The sequence below is a fragment of the Anser brachyrhynchus genome (genome assembly GCF_964034855.1).
Source record: "Anser brachyrhynchus genome assembly, contig: SCAFFOLD_120, whole genome shotgun sequence".
NCBI classification, from domain to species: domain Eukaryota; kingdom Metazoa; phylum Chordata; class Aves; order Anseriformes; family Anatidae; genus Anser; species Anser brachyrhynchus.
Genome location: NW_027663910.1, coordinates 79,027 through 93,343, shown reverse-complemented (window position 1 = coordinate 93,343; position 14,317 = coordinate 79,027). Strand labels below are relative to the sequence as shown.

At 59.1% G+C, this 14,317-nt stretch overlaps 1 protein-coding gene across 1 annotated transcript; it reads right to left on the bottom strand.

The window, feature by feature from the left end:
* Nucleotides 1-638: 638 nt before the first annotated feature.
* On the bottom strand, nt 639-8,685 carry LOC308186658 (adenylate cyclase type 10-like; the record flags this gene model as incomplete). Its single annotated transcript, XM_080608778.1, is given in 14 exon segments — nt 639-878; nt 1,052-1,159; nt 1,530-1,752; nt 2,001-2,052; nt 2,271-2,609; nt 2,754-3,008; nt 3,604-3,735; nt 4,377-4,513; nt 5,182-5,309; nt 5,312-5,473; nt 5,927-6,013; nt 6,342-6,534; nt 7,453-7,642; nt 8,529-8,685. Coding segments are annotated over 14 exon segments (2,349 nt in total). The 3' UTR covers nt 639-692.
* Between the last annotated feature and the right edge of the window lie 5,632 nt (nt 8,686-14,317).

The window sequence follows — 14,317 nt, the reverse complement described above, 5'->3', positions numbered from 1 at the left end:
GAAGCATCCAGGCGAGCTTCTTCCTCCTGGCACACAAGAGAAACTGCTGAGCCCAGAGGCACGGCTGTAGAGCACCAAGTCAGGCTGGGCAGGGGAAAGTGGGGTGGCGGCTGAGACACGTCCGCCTCCTCAGAGGAAGGGAGCTGGTGCTGGAAGGGCTGCCGGCATGGAAGTGCGCAAATGAAGAAGTGCTGCCAGGGGCAGCCGACCGCTACAGAGGGTGTGCTGGCACTACGGCACCGAGGGGGGGGGAAGTGATGCCAGGCACCAGCAGGAGAAGGACTATCGCAACTCTGCGCCTCCTCATCATCACGCTCCCCGCCCCGCACGCACACCTTAACCCAACCCCATCCCGTCCCTGGAGGTCACTCCAGACTGCCTTCCTTCCCTTGTTAAGCCCGTCCTCCCTGTTCACATCTCTCTGTTCCCAGGCACCCCTGGCCTCATCCGAAACGTGCCAGCAGGTGCATCCCTCGGCACAAGCTGCTTTCTACCCAAAGGCCCAGGGACCGCACAGGGGGGCAGCGTGAGGCTGCACTGCCCGCTGTTTGACTCACACGTCGTGCCTTAATGCCTCGGTCCTGCTAACGAGCTATGGGACAGCGTAGGTATGGCCTGAAGTCCAGGCAGGCCTGGGCCTGAATGCCTGGCACCAGAATACTCTTCCTTTCCCATGTGCTCCCTTCTGCTGCTTACCGAGCCTCTGGCGGAAGGGAGGGTGTTCTTCTGTTTGGGGCACAAAGAGCACCCTGAAACCTTTCCCACAGAGACTTGACAAAGGCTCCGGCGCGCGTCTGAGGGAATTGCTTTTTCAGAAGGCTCAGCGCCCGCCTGGTCGTTTTCTTGGCCAGCCTCACGCATCCTAGATTACAGCAGACCTGCACAGGAAGAGGGAGACGGGCAGACACGGACCGCTTTCCCAAGCCTCTCCTCCTGCAGAGGCTGCAGAAATGTACCAGGGGCTGCCTATAGCAGGGACGCCCCCTGCAAGAAGGGAAAGCATCCGGCTCCATCCTCCAGGACACCCCTCTGCGTCACCCTGCCGCTTTACCTCCCCTTTGAGGCTGAAGAAGGTCGCCTCCTCAAAGCAGTCTAACGCAGTTGCTGTCTTCTCCATGGAGTTCCTCAGGGCCTCCGCTTCGTTCAGCTTCATAAGGGCCTTCGAGCAAGCACACAGGCAGCAGGTGAGCATCGGTGCAGAGCCCCTGGCCAGCTCCGTCCTTCCCTCTTGCCTCCTGTGGCACCTGCCTTAGGAGGGCCCGCATCTCCCCACGCGATCCCTGCCCTAGCACAGTGCCCCGTGGGCTCGGAGCTCAGGCACCAAGGGAGCCTTCAGACCGCCTCCCAGGTAATGCAGCTTGTGCTGACGGGCCTGCTTGAGTGCCCCGTGTCTCTTGCTGCGGGAGAGGCAAAGCGCAGGAAACAGTCCGGCTCTGCCCCCGCTGTTTCTTTTGGGAGGCCCCTTAGCCGGCGTGTCCTGTTGCAGTGGACTCCAGGTGCGGTGCGTGCTGGCAAGCAGGGCCACTCACCATGTAGCTGTTGGAGACGTGCAGGTAGGCAGCCGCACACTCCAGCAGGTAATAGAAGGCTCGGGGAGCGTTGCCTATTGCCACATAGTGGCGAGCCAAAGGCACAAGCACTGATTCGATGATGGCTTCGCATTTGCAGGAACACTCGCCACCGTCCTTCTCTTCGGTCCTGCTGGGCTGCGCAGTTGTCCACTCGCCCGCTGGTGGAAACCGCTCTGACGCTCTGGTCAGCGGCAGGATGCCAGGAAAAGAAGAGAGCAAAGAGCGGATGAGCATCACCTGAGATGACCCTGCTCTCCCTACAGGTAGCAACAAAAGCCCAGTTTCCTGCTGTCTCATCCCAGCTCCCACCCCACAGCCAGCCTCCTCGTCCCAGAGCTGGAGTCCCAGCCAGCAGCCAAACGGCAGAGCTCCATCTGTCTGCTCTGGAGCTCACTGGTTTCCACAATCATCAGAACCTTGTCTCCTCACCTCAACTCCTCCTCCGAGAAAGCCTGCTGCTGCTGCAGGGCATTTGCACTACCTGGGAAGAAGAGAGAGCGTGTCAAGGACCTCCCCACGTAGCCCGGGCTAAGAGCTGCGGGCTTGCAAGGCTCCTGCCGAGCAGACCCAGGGCACAAGAGCTGCGGTGATCATCCTCGTCCCCTGGCTCATCCCTGGCAAGCTGGGGCCCACCAGGTCCCCAGCACATGGGCCTGGGCTTCCAGAGGGAGGGGGCTCCGCAGCACGCACACAGCCTACCCTCAGGGGTGTGACTCCTGTCCTTCTTCAGCTGTTCTCCAGCGAGCACCAAGGCCTCCCAGCTGTGCCAGTCATCCTCGTCCGCAGAGCCCTGGCAGTTTTCCCCATCCTGGGGACTGGGGACGGCAAAGCGGTGGAAGGCCACAAAGTCCCCTCCGTGGCAGCTCCGGCATTTGTGCGCGTGCTTCTCCAGGAACGCAGCACGCTTGCGCTGCGCGTTGGCCCTCTGTCTCTCGGGCCACAGCTCGTAGGCTGCCTCCCGCAGCAGCGGGGCACAGAAGGCCAGGACGCCAGCCCGCCACTCTGTGGTCTCCTCGCTCATAGACGGCCTCTCCGCCCCTGCAAGGCAATGGATCGTGGCCTCAGACAGAGTGGTAGAGGCATTCTCAACAGCCGCTGGGAATTTCCCTCTGCGCAAAGCTGGTGGGGGAAGGCCCCTTTCAGCTACAGCGCTCCTGGGTCTACGTTACTGCCACCACTTACCGCTCCCTGCCTGCTGAGAGGTGGACGGCTCCTCTCCAGCATCTTGGACGTCTCTGGGCACCCCTGTGTCCTTCAGCCACTTAATGATGTTGTCGCTCACCAGCACGTCCAACAAGTAATTCATCTGCTGCCTGATGCAGGTGGGCAGGATGTGAGCCAGCAGCTGGGTGGTAAACACCGGCCCTGTGATGGCCGCAAACTTCAAAGCCATCTGCTTCTTCAGCGTGATCCGGTCCAGCTCAGCCAGCGCAATCTCTGTCAAGAAGAAGCAAAACGTCTCTCTCTTTTGTGTCCCAGAGCCTGAGCTTGGAGAGGCTGGACAGTTCCACCACGGGAAACAGGGTAGACTTTGGCCTCTCTTCCTCAAGATGGCACCTGCTGGGCAATCGCAGCCCAGGGGAATGTCTTCAGGATGGCTCCACTCCTCCGGCAACCACAGGCCACAAGGCCCAGGGATAAGAGAGACCCAGACAAGCGCTCCTCCACCAAGGATGGGGAGGGCACGATCCTGCGGGTACATGCGACCCGCGATGCGACCTAGCAGAGCTGAACTAGGCTGACGCCCAGCAGTGCACACAGAGAACAGAGAGCGCTTTCACCACCTCAGAGCTGGACTTGGAGCTCCCCGCAACTGCTGTGCGCCTCACAGGTAGGCTCACAGCTGGTCCACAGCCCGGAGGGGGACATCTGTGCCCTTAAGCACAGAGCTCTTTCTGCTCAGACCGGAGTCGCTTTCCTGGCACGGACCCCCCGGCTGAGCGGGTGACTCCACAGCATGCCGATGCCCAGCCCCTCTCTCATGTGCACCCCAGGAAAGGACCCCAGCACAGCCGCGAACTCAGCCGCTCACCTTTCAAGGTGGCCGGCAGCACGGTGGTCTCCAGGCTGACGTCTGGTCTGATGGTGCAGACCCTGCCGCTGTTATTCCCAGCACTGGAGCTTGAGGTGGCTGAGACGAGGTGTGAAGTCTCGACTGCAGAAGCTGGGGAGAGAGAGAGAGGGAGCGCATGAACAAGGTGGGGCAAGTCCAACCTGTCACGGTCGGGTGCGCTTCATGGCCCGCACCGAATGCGGTCAGTGAGCGGGGCAAACCGGTTTCCACTGCAGTGTTTTTGTTTGCATCGCCCTTGCAACTCTTTTTCCGCCTTCACACCAGCTGCCCAGCTGTACTGAATGAACGTCCCGCGACAGAACGCAGTAGTTGCTGCCTTTGACCGCGCTACCTCCCACAGCCAGGGAAATTGCCGGTGATAATCCAAAAAGCAAAGCCCATGCAGGCTGTCCCCAGGGCAACAGCACTCTGCTTGGCATTGCTCTTGCAATTAGTGCTCTTGCATTACTGCCAAGCTCCTCAGTTCCCAGCGCCTTTGCGGGCATTTATGGTTTTGGATTACAGTTTCCCAGGTCTGTCCCTCTCCTGCAGAAGGGCTTTCTTCTCAAGGGAGCTGGTGGCTTGCCAAGGTGACAGCAAGGTGTGCGGGAGCCCACGCCTCAGCCAGATCAAGTTCTGTCCTGCTGCCAGATCGGACTCTGCCCAGACTCACTGGAGAGCCACAGGACACGGTCGTGCGGGGGGGAGGGAGGTGCAACAGCATCTCGCCAGTGCGCAACAAGAGTGCTTACCGATCAAGCCCTCCCAGTCGTCCTCTGCTTTTTTGTCCTGCCTCCCAGTGCGGAACAAGCGCATGTTGTTGCAACGCAGGCAGCGCAGCAGTTCCTCGCAGTAATATGGGATGCCAGAGCTTCTTTGGATCAGGAACCTGGGCAGGAGCAGAGCCAGCAGTGACCAACACCAGGGAAGTACGGTGCGACACAGTTCTGATGGGCGGGCGGCGAGTCACTCAGCCTCACAGGGTAACCAGCCTCTTCGTCACAGCTACGGCGCACTTCAGAAGGGGGCGGTCCTCCCACTGGCTTGGGCGTTTGGGACCCCCTGACCCTACACCGTTTGCTGGAGTCCGTGGGGAAATGGTCGTGGACAATGTCCAAAGCACAACGCAGCAAGCCTGACCTTCCCTGTCCTCAGGAGCCCAGATCTGCTCTGGCAGCTGGCTGGACCCCTGCTCCTGGGAATCCCTCCTGCAGCCTGGCCACATAGGTCAAAGCCTTTTGCACGCCTCAGCCACGCTAAGGCTTGGGCACCCACCTCCCTCTGCTCTCCTCTCTCCTCTTCTCTCCCCTTTCCTCCCTGCCTTGCCCTCCCTCCTCTGCAACAGCAAAGGGCTGTCACTGCCCGCGTGCTGCATCTTGGGAGCTGCCTATTCTTAGCTCCCGCCTGCTGTGGTGAGTCTTAAGGAGAAACCCAGGTCCTTGCTGGAGTCAAGGATGCTGCCAGAAGGCCCCGTGCTTCCTTTCCTGCGGGGCGACTTCCTTCCGTGGGCGGCGTAGGTCCAGCCCCTCCGGAAGAACTCCCTGGCCTGCAACATACCTTGCTAGATCCCTGGGGATGCTGACCACTCCAAGGTCCTGGCAGGCTTTCTGCACCACAGCTGCAGGTTTCAGCTCTTCCAGATGAAGACAGCTGATTCTCTGGGACATTGTGCTCACAGACATTGTGCTGCAGCTTTGAAAAAGCTCTCCGTTCTCTCGTGGCCAGGAGCTAAGCTCATGACCATGAAGAGCGTGACGCTTTGGAGCACGGGCCACATGATAATCCAGGAGGCAGGGTCGATGAAGTGGGCGTTGTCGATGACAAATATGCCGAATTCTCCTCCAAGGGTCTGAAAAAAGCAGACGGTTCTGTGTGGGGTCTGGTGGATTCTCAAGCGTCTTCTAGGGGAGGAAATGTAGCCCCTCTCTCCGGAGACGGAGAATACTCAGAAGTCTCTCCCCAGCCGCTTCCCTCTTCAGAAGCTTACTGGCTGTTCATTTCTGCGAGACTTTAAGGTCTCCTCAAGCACCACTTGCCCTTCTGAAGGAGGGAACTTGGGCAAAGGAACGCAGAAGGCGTCAATCCTCCTCCAGGGCACATACCCTCCAACTTAACAGGAGGCGAGCTACTAGGCATATGGGGAGGGCTCGAGAGGGGCTTCTGGGAGGAGGGGCTCCTGGGCCCTGAAGGGCGATGACCCTGGCACATCGTCCTGCTGCCCACTCAGGCCGCTCTGATGTGGAGCCTGCAGCGGGCAGGGTTGTTTTCTTTCTCTGACCCAGGTGGAAGGAGGAACGCTCACCTTCTGTAGCACTTGCATACAAGTCAGGTGCAACTCCCTTTTCCTTGGAGTGTCATGCATCTTGCGAATCTTGTCCGGGACGGCAAACTGGACGGGAAAGCAGAGTCAGAAAGAAACATCATCCTGGGACCAGGCATGCCTATCCACCAAGCTCGACGGCAGAACAAAGCGCCTCTGCTTTTGCATGAGGTCAACACGAGCCTCTCTTCACTGGCCTTTCCAGGGTGCTGACCAAGACACCTGGCTCATGCGCAGGACATGAAGTCACCACAGACAGGGAGCCTCCCCGGACCCAGGAATCAGAACGCGGTGCTATGAGCCCCGCGGCTCCCAGCCCGGAGCTAAGCCTGCCCAGCGGAACACCCAGACAACAACCAGACTACCTCAGGAGGCAGTCTCACCCTCTCGCTCCCACCTTGACGAGGAGAATGTCATTGAGGAGGCAATATCTGCTCTCTTCTATCGCCCCTTGGAGCTTGGCCTGCAGGGTGCGCTGCCTGTCCTCGCACGTTTCACCCGCCTGCAGGCCCAGAGCCCTGGCCACCAGCATACGGATGGCAGAGAAGGGCTGCCTCACGTTGGCCTCGGTCAGTTCCACGGTGACAACCCTGCGGTGCAAAAGCAAAAGGCACCTGAGCTGCAGAAAAGGCCCCCAGTAGCCCACGCCTGCCAAGACAGGAGAGCTAGAGATTCACGCCGCCTGGTTCTTACTGCAAAGGAACGCAGGGTGCGCAGTCCCGGGGGTGGGGGAGGAGGGCCAGGCACAGGGCAGAGGCATCGCAGTCTTCCACGAACGTCAGGGGAGTCCCTCGCCAGAGGCCAAAACCAAAGAAAACCCAGATGGGGCAAAGAAGCCGGGGTGTGCTGTAGGCTAGTAGACTGCTTTGCCACCCTGGACAAGCAAAAGAAGCCTCTTGGAAAGGAGGACCTGTGTCACTTAGTGGCTCAGGACACCAAGCATCTGGCACCTTTGGCTCAAGTCTTTTGATAGTTTTCAAGAGACAGCAACGTTAACATTCAAAAGGTCCTCCAACCATGGCCCAGAGGGACACCTGAGAACTGAGCAGGCAGACAGGAGGAAGAGTGGCCCAGTGGCCCACCTTTCCCCAGGGCGACATGACTGACCCAAAGCTTCCTGCGCAGAAGGAGCTGGGAAAAAATTCCTCCTTGCGTCAGAATGACCTCTGCCGTAGCCTTGCACGTAGTGGAGCAAGCACAGCGCAGGGAGCCCAGCGGAAAGCGGAAAGCCGCTTGGACAAAGCCTGCACGGCTAGCGTGCGTCTCCAAAGCCAGGACAACCTTCCCCACCCCACTGGCATCACTCCCGGCTCTCTTAGCAGCAGGAGACAGAAAGGCAGAGAGGTACAAAGCAGACCCGTGCCAGGCCTTTGGATCTTCCTGGCCACGGGGAAGGGATGTCTGCGGGAGACCAGGCTGGTCTCTTGCTGCACAGCTCCTCTTTGCCGGCCAAGGTTGCACCCTTGGGGTCCCTGTGCCCCCATCCAGATGGCTCGGAAGACACTCACCACTTCTCGGCGATTCCCACATATTGATAGATATGGCCGGGATTGGTAACGCCTTTCAGCTTTGTCTCCGGCAACTCCTTGAAGAAGCAACCGGGCAGGCGAGAGGCTGCGGAGGTGGCTTCATCACAGGACACCAGCCTAGGGTAGTGCACCATCAAGCGTGCAGCCAAGTTCACCTTATGGCCAATCACTGCCACAGAGAGAGAACACGTTGACATGGTTAGGAAAGCGGCCTTGCCCCACCCTTCAAGGCCAAGGGCTACTTCCCCTTGTTGTCCATAGGTGCATGCCCAGTGGACTGCACCAATAAGCACACAGAGCTGAAATCCACACGAAGGTCTTTTAATTAAATAACTAATTATATAACTCTGCAGAGTCAGGTGCTTGGCGATCTTTTGCAAAGCCAGCACACTTCAGACTTGAATCACCGTTATTTATACACAGCAAACTTGTGAAAGCTATCTCTTTGGCTACTTTTGATTGGCTATTACAGCTCACCTAACTTATGTCTACGGAGTTTGCACATTACAGAGGAAGAGCGGGGGAGGAGGGGACACCAAATCCCACATCAGCATACATTAGCATTTTGATGGGTATGTTTTTTAATACGTTTATGACCCTTAATGAGCAAAAGGTTACTATAGATCAGTCTGGAGCTGTTGTTCTCCTTCTTGTTTTTACCTTTTATCCCATATCTTCCTTGCTTCTGCTAGCTCAAGGCTGCCTGTCTCTCTGCTCCCTTATTTTCTCAGCTAAAAGACTATACGAGCTATAGAAAAGACTACACAAGCTGCGGGCCTCCCTATATTCCTCAAGGTTTCCTTGTGTTTTTTTTTTCCCCAGCTTTGGGACTACACCCTCAGGCACAGGTCAACCCAGCAGCAGGGCAAGCGGACCCAGCGGGAACCACAAGTCTCTGAGCCCATTCTCCCACCTCAGGTGGAGACCGGTGCCATCTGGGCCGCCACCGGCAGGCTGTGGCATATGTGCTTGCCCCAGCCTGCCCGTCTCTTCATGACTGACATCCTTAAGCGCACCCACGCCAGCCTCCCACTCTTCAGACTAAGGTGCGGTACCTGTATGTTCGGCCCTCTCAGGGTGGCCACAGAGGCCGCAGAACACCGTCCCGCTGGTGACCCCGACGGACACTGCCCCGGCACACGGGGAGAGAAGCGCAAAGTCAGTGGCGCCCCAGGCGCAGACCTGCTCGCCCCGCTCCGCCCCTTCCCACATCTCCCCTTGGCGCCAGCCAGGGCCACCTGCTGTCCCACAGCCAGTGCGTGTCTTGGGGACTTGGAGAGCTCGGGGCGCAACACACCCCGCTCACAAGGGACACGGGGAGGGCGCACGCAAGATGGCTTGGACCCTTCCCCTGAGGCACGATGGCTGCGACCTGCAGCCGGCCACAGCCCCTCTCATTAGTGGAGGAAAGCAGGTGCTGCCCACAGAGCACCTACAATGCCAGCGGCTTGAGATCACGGGGCTGGGCCCGAGCCCTGTTCCTGGCCCTGTTGCCCAGAGGGGCCTGCCTCTGGCACCAAGGAGCCTCGTGCCCTGGTGAGGGCTCGCTCCAGCACCACGACTGGCAGGCTCTGCTTGGAGGGCCTGCGCCTGGCTGCCCTGAGCTAAGCCCAGGGGCCGCCTGCTGCCTCTCAGGGTGCTGCCTCAATCCTGCCAGGGACAAAGGAGGCCAAGCCAGGAGGCCACGTCTCTTGCTGGTCAGCCCCCTTGCGCTGTCCCAGGCAGCACGCACGCCCTGCAACGCTGCCACACACTCACTCAAGTTTCCTCAGCGACGCGGAGCACATGCTGACGATCTGAAGAGCGCTTTCCAAGGCATGGATGCTCTCGTGCTGCAGCTTTGCTCCAGACAGTCCCAACACACAGAGGAACGTGCAGCCCTGCAGAGGACGGATGCAACACATCTGGTTACAGTGCCCATGGCCAGCAGCTAATGTCGTTCCGCTGCAGTCGCCAGGGAGACCAGCACAGCTGCAGGTCAACACAAAGCCACAGAGGACTGATCCCACCGGCAAGGCAGAGCTGCTTCTCAGTCCCTCTCCACTAAACAGACAAGGGCCACCCTCTGGGGGTGGGGTTGCTCCCCCACGCTCACCTTATCAAACAGGAGGCTTTTGTTGTTTTCGCCCTTGTGAGGACTGAGGATTGCTGAAATGATCCTGTTGGCGTTAGAGAGGCCCCTCCTAAGATCCAGTAAGTTGGCCTCTGCAGAAAACTGCAGCTGGACAAAGAGGCTGGTGACTGGCCGTAGCTCAGACCACAGGTGCAGCGGCACATCCTCATCCATCTGGAAGGGAAGAGCACGACAGCTTTGCCAGCCTGTTCTCCTGGGGGTTCCTCTGGGCCCGTGCCATACACCAAGGGAGAGCAGGCGTGCTCGCAATACCAGGTACTACTGGAGGAAGGGTAAGTCCTCTGCTCGGTGCCAATCGCAGGCCAGCCCGCGGCAGGCAGGTCATAGCACAGTCATAGCACAAACGACAAAGGAGGGGAATGTTCCAGCAACACCCCATCTTGTGACAAGTACGGCCGCGAGGGGCGACCCTCTGGCACGTCCCAGGGACTTGAGCAGACTCGCCCGCTTGTCCTCGCCTCGTGCCCACAGCACGTCCAGAACAAGAGTCGTGGAAAAGGCAGAGGGAAGGCCACCTCCCGCCACCCGCGCCTCTTTGAGGAGCAGCACAAAACGGGCAGTTTCCTGGCACATGCAGCACCACTAGCCCTGGCGTCAGTTCCCCTGGGTTCCCGCCTCAGGCTGCTTTTCCTTTCGTTTGTCTGTTTTCACGAGAGCTCCACCCCTGCAATGCACACCTTCTTCTGCCCTCCCAAAATGCAGCCTCCAGCAGCGGTGGCCTTACCTTCCTGAGAGCGGCTGCCGGTATGTGCTTCTTCAGCCTTGCTGCCACTTTTCGATCACTGGACATGATAAGAGCTGGCCTTCGTTGCCCTAAGGGAAGCAAACGCAGGCCTTCACTGGCAGGACGGGACTAGAAGGGGGCTGAAAGACGGGGCTGGCGCTGGGCAAAGCAGAGCAGAGATTCTTTGGTGTTTCCTCCTGCTCCCCTCTGCAGCTGCTCGGCCGGAGCCGTCCCCTGGCAGGAGGGGGCGGCAGCGACAGCCTCAGCTGAAGCACAGGAGGGCCAAAGGCACGAACGTCGACTGAAAGGTGGAAGAGGGCAGAGGGAGTTCCTCCCTGGAACTCTGAAGCAGGCAGGCCCCACTTTTCCCGCCAGTCCCAGAACACGGTGAAGCAGGGACTCACTTATCCTTTCCAAATGCCGCATCTTCGCGTGTTGGTCAAAGCGGCCTGCAGCATCTTGGCGTTCCGATCCAGACCTGTGCTCCATCCTCAGAACCTGCAGACACGCAGAAGGAAAGTACTGCCACTGGCCGCCCCAAGGAGCCCCAGGAGACACAGCCGGCCCCTCCACTCTCACTTTCCAGAGAAGGGCAGAAGCTCTTGGTGCAGCAAGCCCACTTCTCTGGATTTTCAGCTGGGACAGAAGTGCCTCCTCAGAAGGACCAGAGCCACGCAGGCATCACCCAAGCATGCCCCAGCTCTCAAGGACAGCTGCGGCGACCCACGGGGGCCCAGACCCTTCCCGTGCTTCCCTCGGCCCCTCACGCCAAGCAAACACAACCCAGAGTTACCCCTGAGGTGGAAGGGCAACTGCTTCAGCTCTCCACCAACCCTTACGGCTACAACTCTCTCCACGTCCAGCGCCTCAGCCTTCTAGCACCTGCCTCCTTCCCTTCCGGGTGCGGGTCTTCAGAAAGGCTCTAGAGGCCAACCCGTCCACCTACCTTCAGAGACTGTTTGCCACCAAGAAGCTTGGTCTGGATCTGTTCCTGCTCACACAGCTCCCAGCAGGTGGGTGAGAGGATCACTTCACTTTTAACCGCAAGGTTTTGGGCCTCCATAACTTCATCCAGGGCCTGGCTGCAGATGAAGTAATGCTGCTCCCTGTCTCCGGCAGTCAGTAAGGTCATTTGCCCTGCGGAGATCCCTGGGGAGAGAGCGAGAAGAAGCACTGACACCGGGGAGCTTTTGACCTCTATGGCCCCCCAGCACCTCAGCTGGCCAGCAGCTCAGCTGAAACCCAGCCTGGAGACGGGCATTAGGGAGGGGGGAGGAGTAATGGTTTTAGACTAAAAAGAAGGAGATTTACATTAGATATTCTACTGTAAATTAGAATTGGTGTCTGCAAAGACACCAAAGAAGTCGACGCTGACAATGTGTTGGCACTGCCGGGCATCTCACCCTGCTGCCTGTGCCACCAGCCCAGCAGAACAGCAGGTTTGATCAGTGCCTGCTCTTTTTGATGGCACGCAGGTTGTAGCTGTCTGCTTGAGGAAAGATGGGAGGCTCTCAGATAGTGGGGAAGGGTGGAGCTTGAGGTGAAGATGAGGTGAAGAGGTGGAACAAAAGCAAGCAGGGAGACACAGGTGATGTAAGGAAGGCTGCAGTCCGCTGCTGTCGCCTGCTCATTTGCGACAATCCTTCTCAGCAACACCAACCCTTGGCTGCTTGGCTGCCGGAACATGAGGCAGCTTCCCAGAGCCGACGCGTGCCTTACCCAAGCGGCAGGCAGGGCAAAAGTGCCTGTGCAGGGACTCGGTGTGGAATGCTGGCAGGGGAGGCTTTCCATTGGCGCTGGCCCCTGCAGAGGTGCCGGCCTTGCTCTGGAGGCAAGAAGCAGCCAGCAGCACTGGAGAGTGCCAGGGCTGTGCACGTGGCACAGCTGACCCAGCAGCGCCCATACCTATCTTCAGCTGGAGCTTCACACCCACGTGCGTGTCACGAGTGCCATGCTTCTTCTGGATTTGCTGGCAACACTGCAGCACCAGGCCGATGGTCTGAGGCAGCTGAGCTTCCGATGCTCTCCACAGCACCAGCACAGCATCCCCTGGGGAAAGGGAGGGGAAGGTGAAGGCTCTCCTGAGGGACAGCAGCAAGCGGCCAGCCGGCGTGCAGAGGAAGATGGGCTTGTGGGAGGGCATCCTCCTGAGGGACGGCACCCTGGCCACAGGGACCCCTCCCCTCTGCCGGGCCAGCCACAGCACCAGCCAGGGCGGCAGAGGAAGAGGGTGGGTGGCGGGGGGACCCTCTGCCCGGCACTCCTCCGCAGCTGCAGCGGCCAGAGAGCTGCTCCATCACGCCAGAGCACAGAGCAAGCGGCTCCCGCGGGAAACACTGCACAGCAGCAGGACACGGAGGCAGCCTCCTCCTAAGGACACACCTCCAAACTTCAGGATGTCTCCTCCAAAATCCAGCACATCTGCGGAGAAAGAGAAGGGAAGGCAGAGTTATGGGGGTGCCTTCTTCTGGAAGCCGTGGGGCAAGCCACTGTGGCCACAGCCCTGGCCCCTGCACAGCGAGCTGGGAGGCAGTGCCGTGGGATGCTACACAAGCACAGTACGCTGCAAGCTGGAAGGCACCTCTGGAGATTATCTGCTCCAGTCCCGCACCCCCGTCTCCACTCAAGCCGAGCCACCCAGAGCCACCTGCCTGGGGCCACGTCCAGATGCCTGGTGAAGGTCTCTGAGCGGGGACACTTGCAAATGCTGCCAAAGTGGTGGCCACCACATGCTCACGGTCAGAGACATCCCCCAGGATAAGGGGCTCATGAGGGCCACACACAGATGTCAGTGCCAGCATCCCTAGGTCACTGGCACGCTGGCACTCACTGGATGCCCCCAGCCTGCCCGGGGTCCTAATGGCACCAAAGCGGTGTTCCATCGTGGAACTGGAACTGTCTCTCTGCAAGCACAGAGGCAGATGCTGAGAAAGAGGGTGTCCCCTTGCTCATGCAATCAGAGAACGATCTAGGTTGGAAAAGGCCTTCGAGATCATCAAGTCCGACCATCCACCTGGCCTACTGAGTCCCCAGCACTAAACCATGTACCTTAGTGCCATGTCCACGCATCTCTTAAATAGCTGCAGGGACTGGGACTCCATCACTTAACTGGGCAGGCTGTTCCAATGCTCGACCACACCCTCCATGAAGAAATTCTTCCTAATACCCGACCCAAGCACAACCTGCCCCAAATTGAGACCCTCTCCTAATGGCCTATCTCTTCTCACCTGAGAAAAGAGACCGACTGCCTCCGCGCTGCAGCCTCCTTGCAAGGAGGTGGAAAGCGCAGTGAGGTCTCCCCTCAGCCTCCTCTTCTCCAGACTAAACAACCACAATGCCCTCAGCCGCTCCTCGTAACTCCTGTTTTCTAGTCCCTTCACCGGCTTTGATGCTCTTCTCTGTACACACGCAAGCGACTCAAACATCCTTCTTGCGGTCGGGGCCCCAAACTGAACGCAGTATTCGAGGTGCGGGCTCACCGCTGCCGTGTCCAAGAGCTATCACTTCCCTAGCCCTGCTGGCCACACTAGTTCTCATGCAGGCCGGGATGCCATCGGCCTTTCTAGACACCCGCGCACGCTGCTGGCACATGTTCAGCTGGCCGCCGACCAGCAACCCCACATCCTTTTCTACTGGGCACATTTCCAGCCACCCTTCCCCAGGCCTATGCGGCTGCATTAGGTTGCTGTGAGCCAAGCACAGGACCCAGCACTTAGCCTTGTTCAGTGGCACGTGGCTGGACTTGGCCCAGCCCACCTCGGCAAAGCCTTCCCACCCTCAAGCCAGTCAACCATCGTGCCTAACTTGGAATCGTCTGCAAACTTACTGATGGAGGGTGCATTCAATCCCCTCCTCCCTCCTGGTCACTGATGAAAATGTTAAACAAAAAAGGCCCTGGTACAGAGCCCTGGAGAATGCCACTGGTGTCCAGCCACCAACTGGATTGAACCTGGATTGAATGCCACTTGCTAGGACTCTTTGAGCCC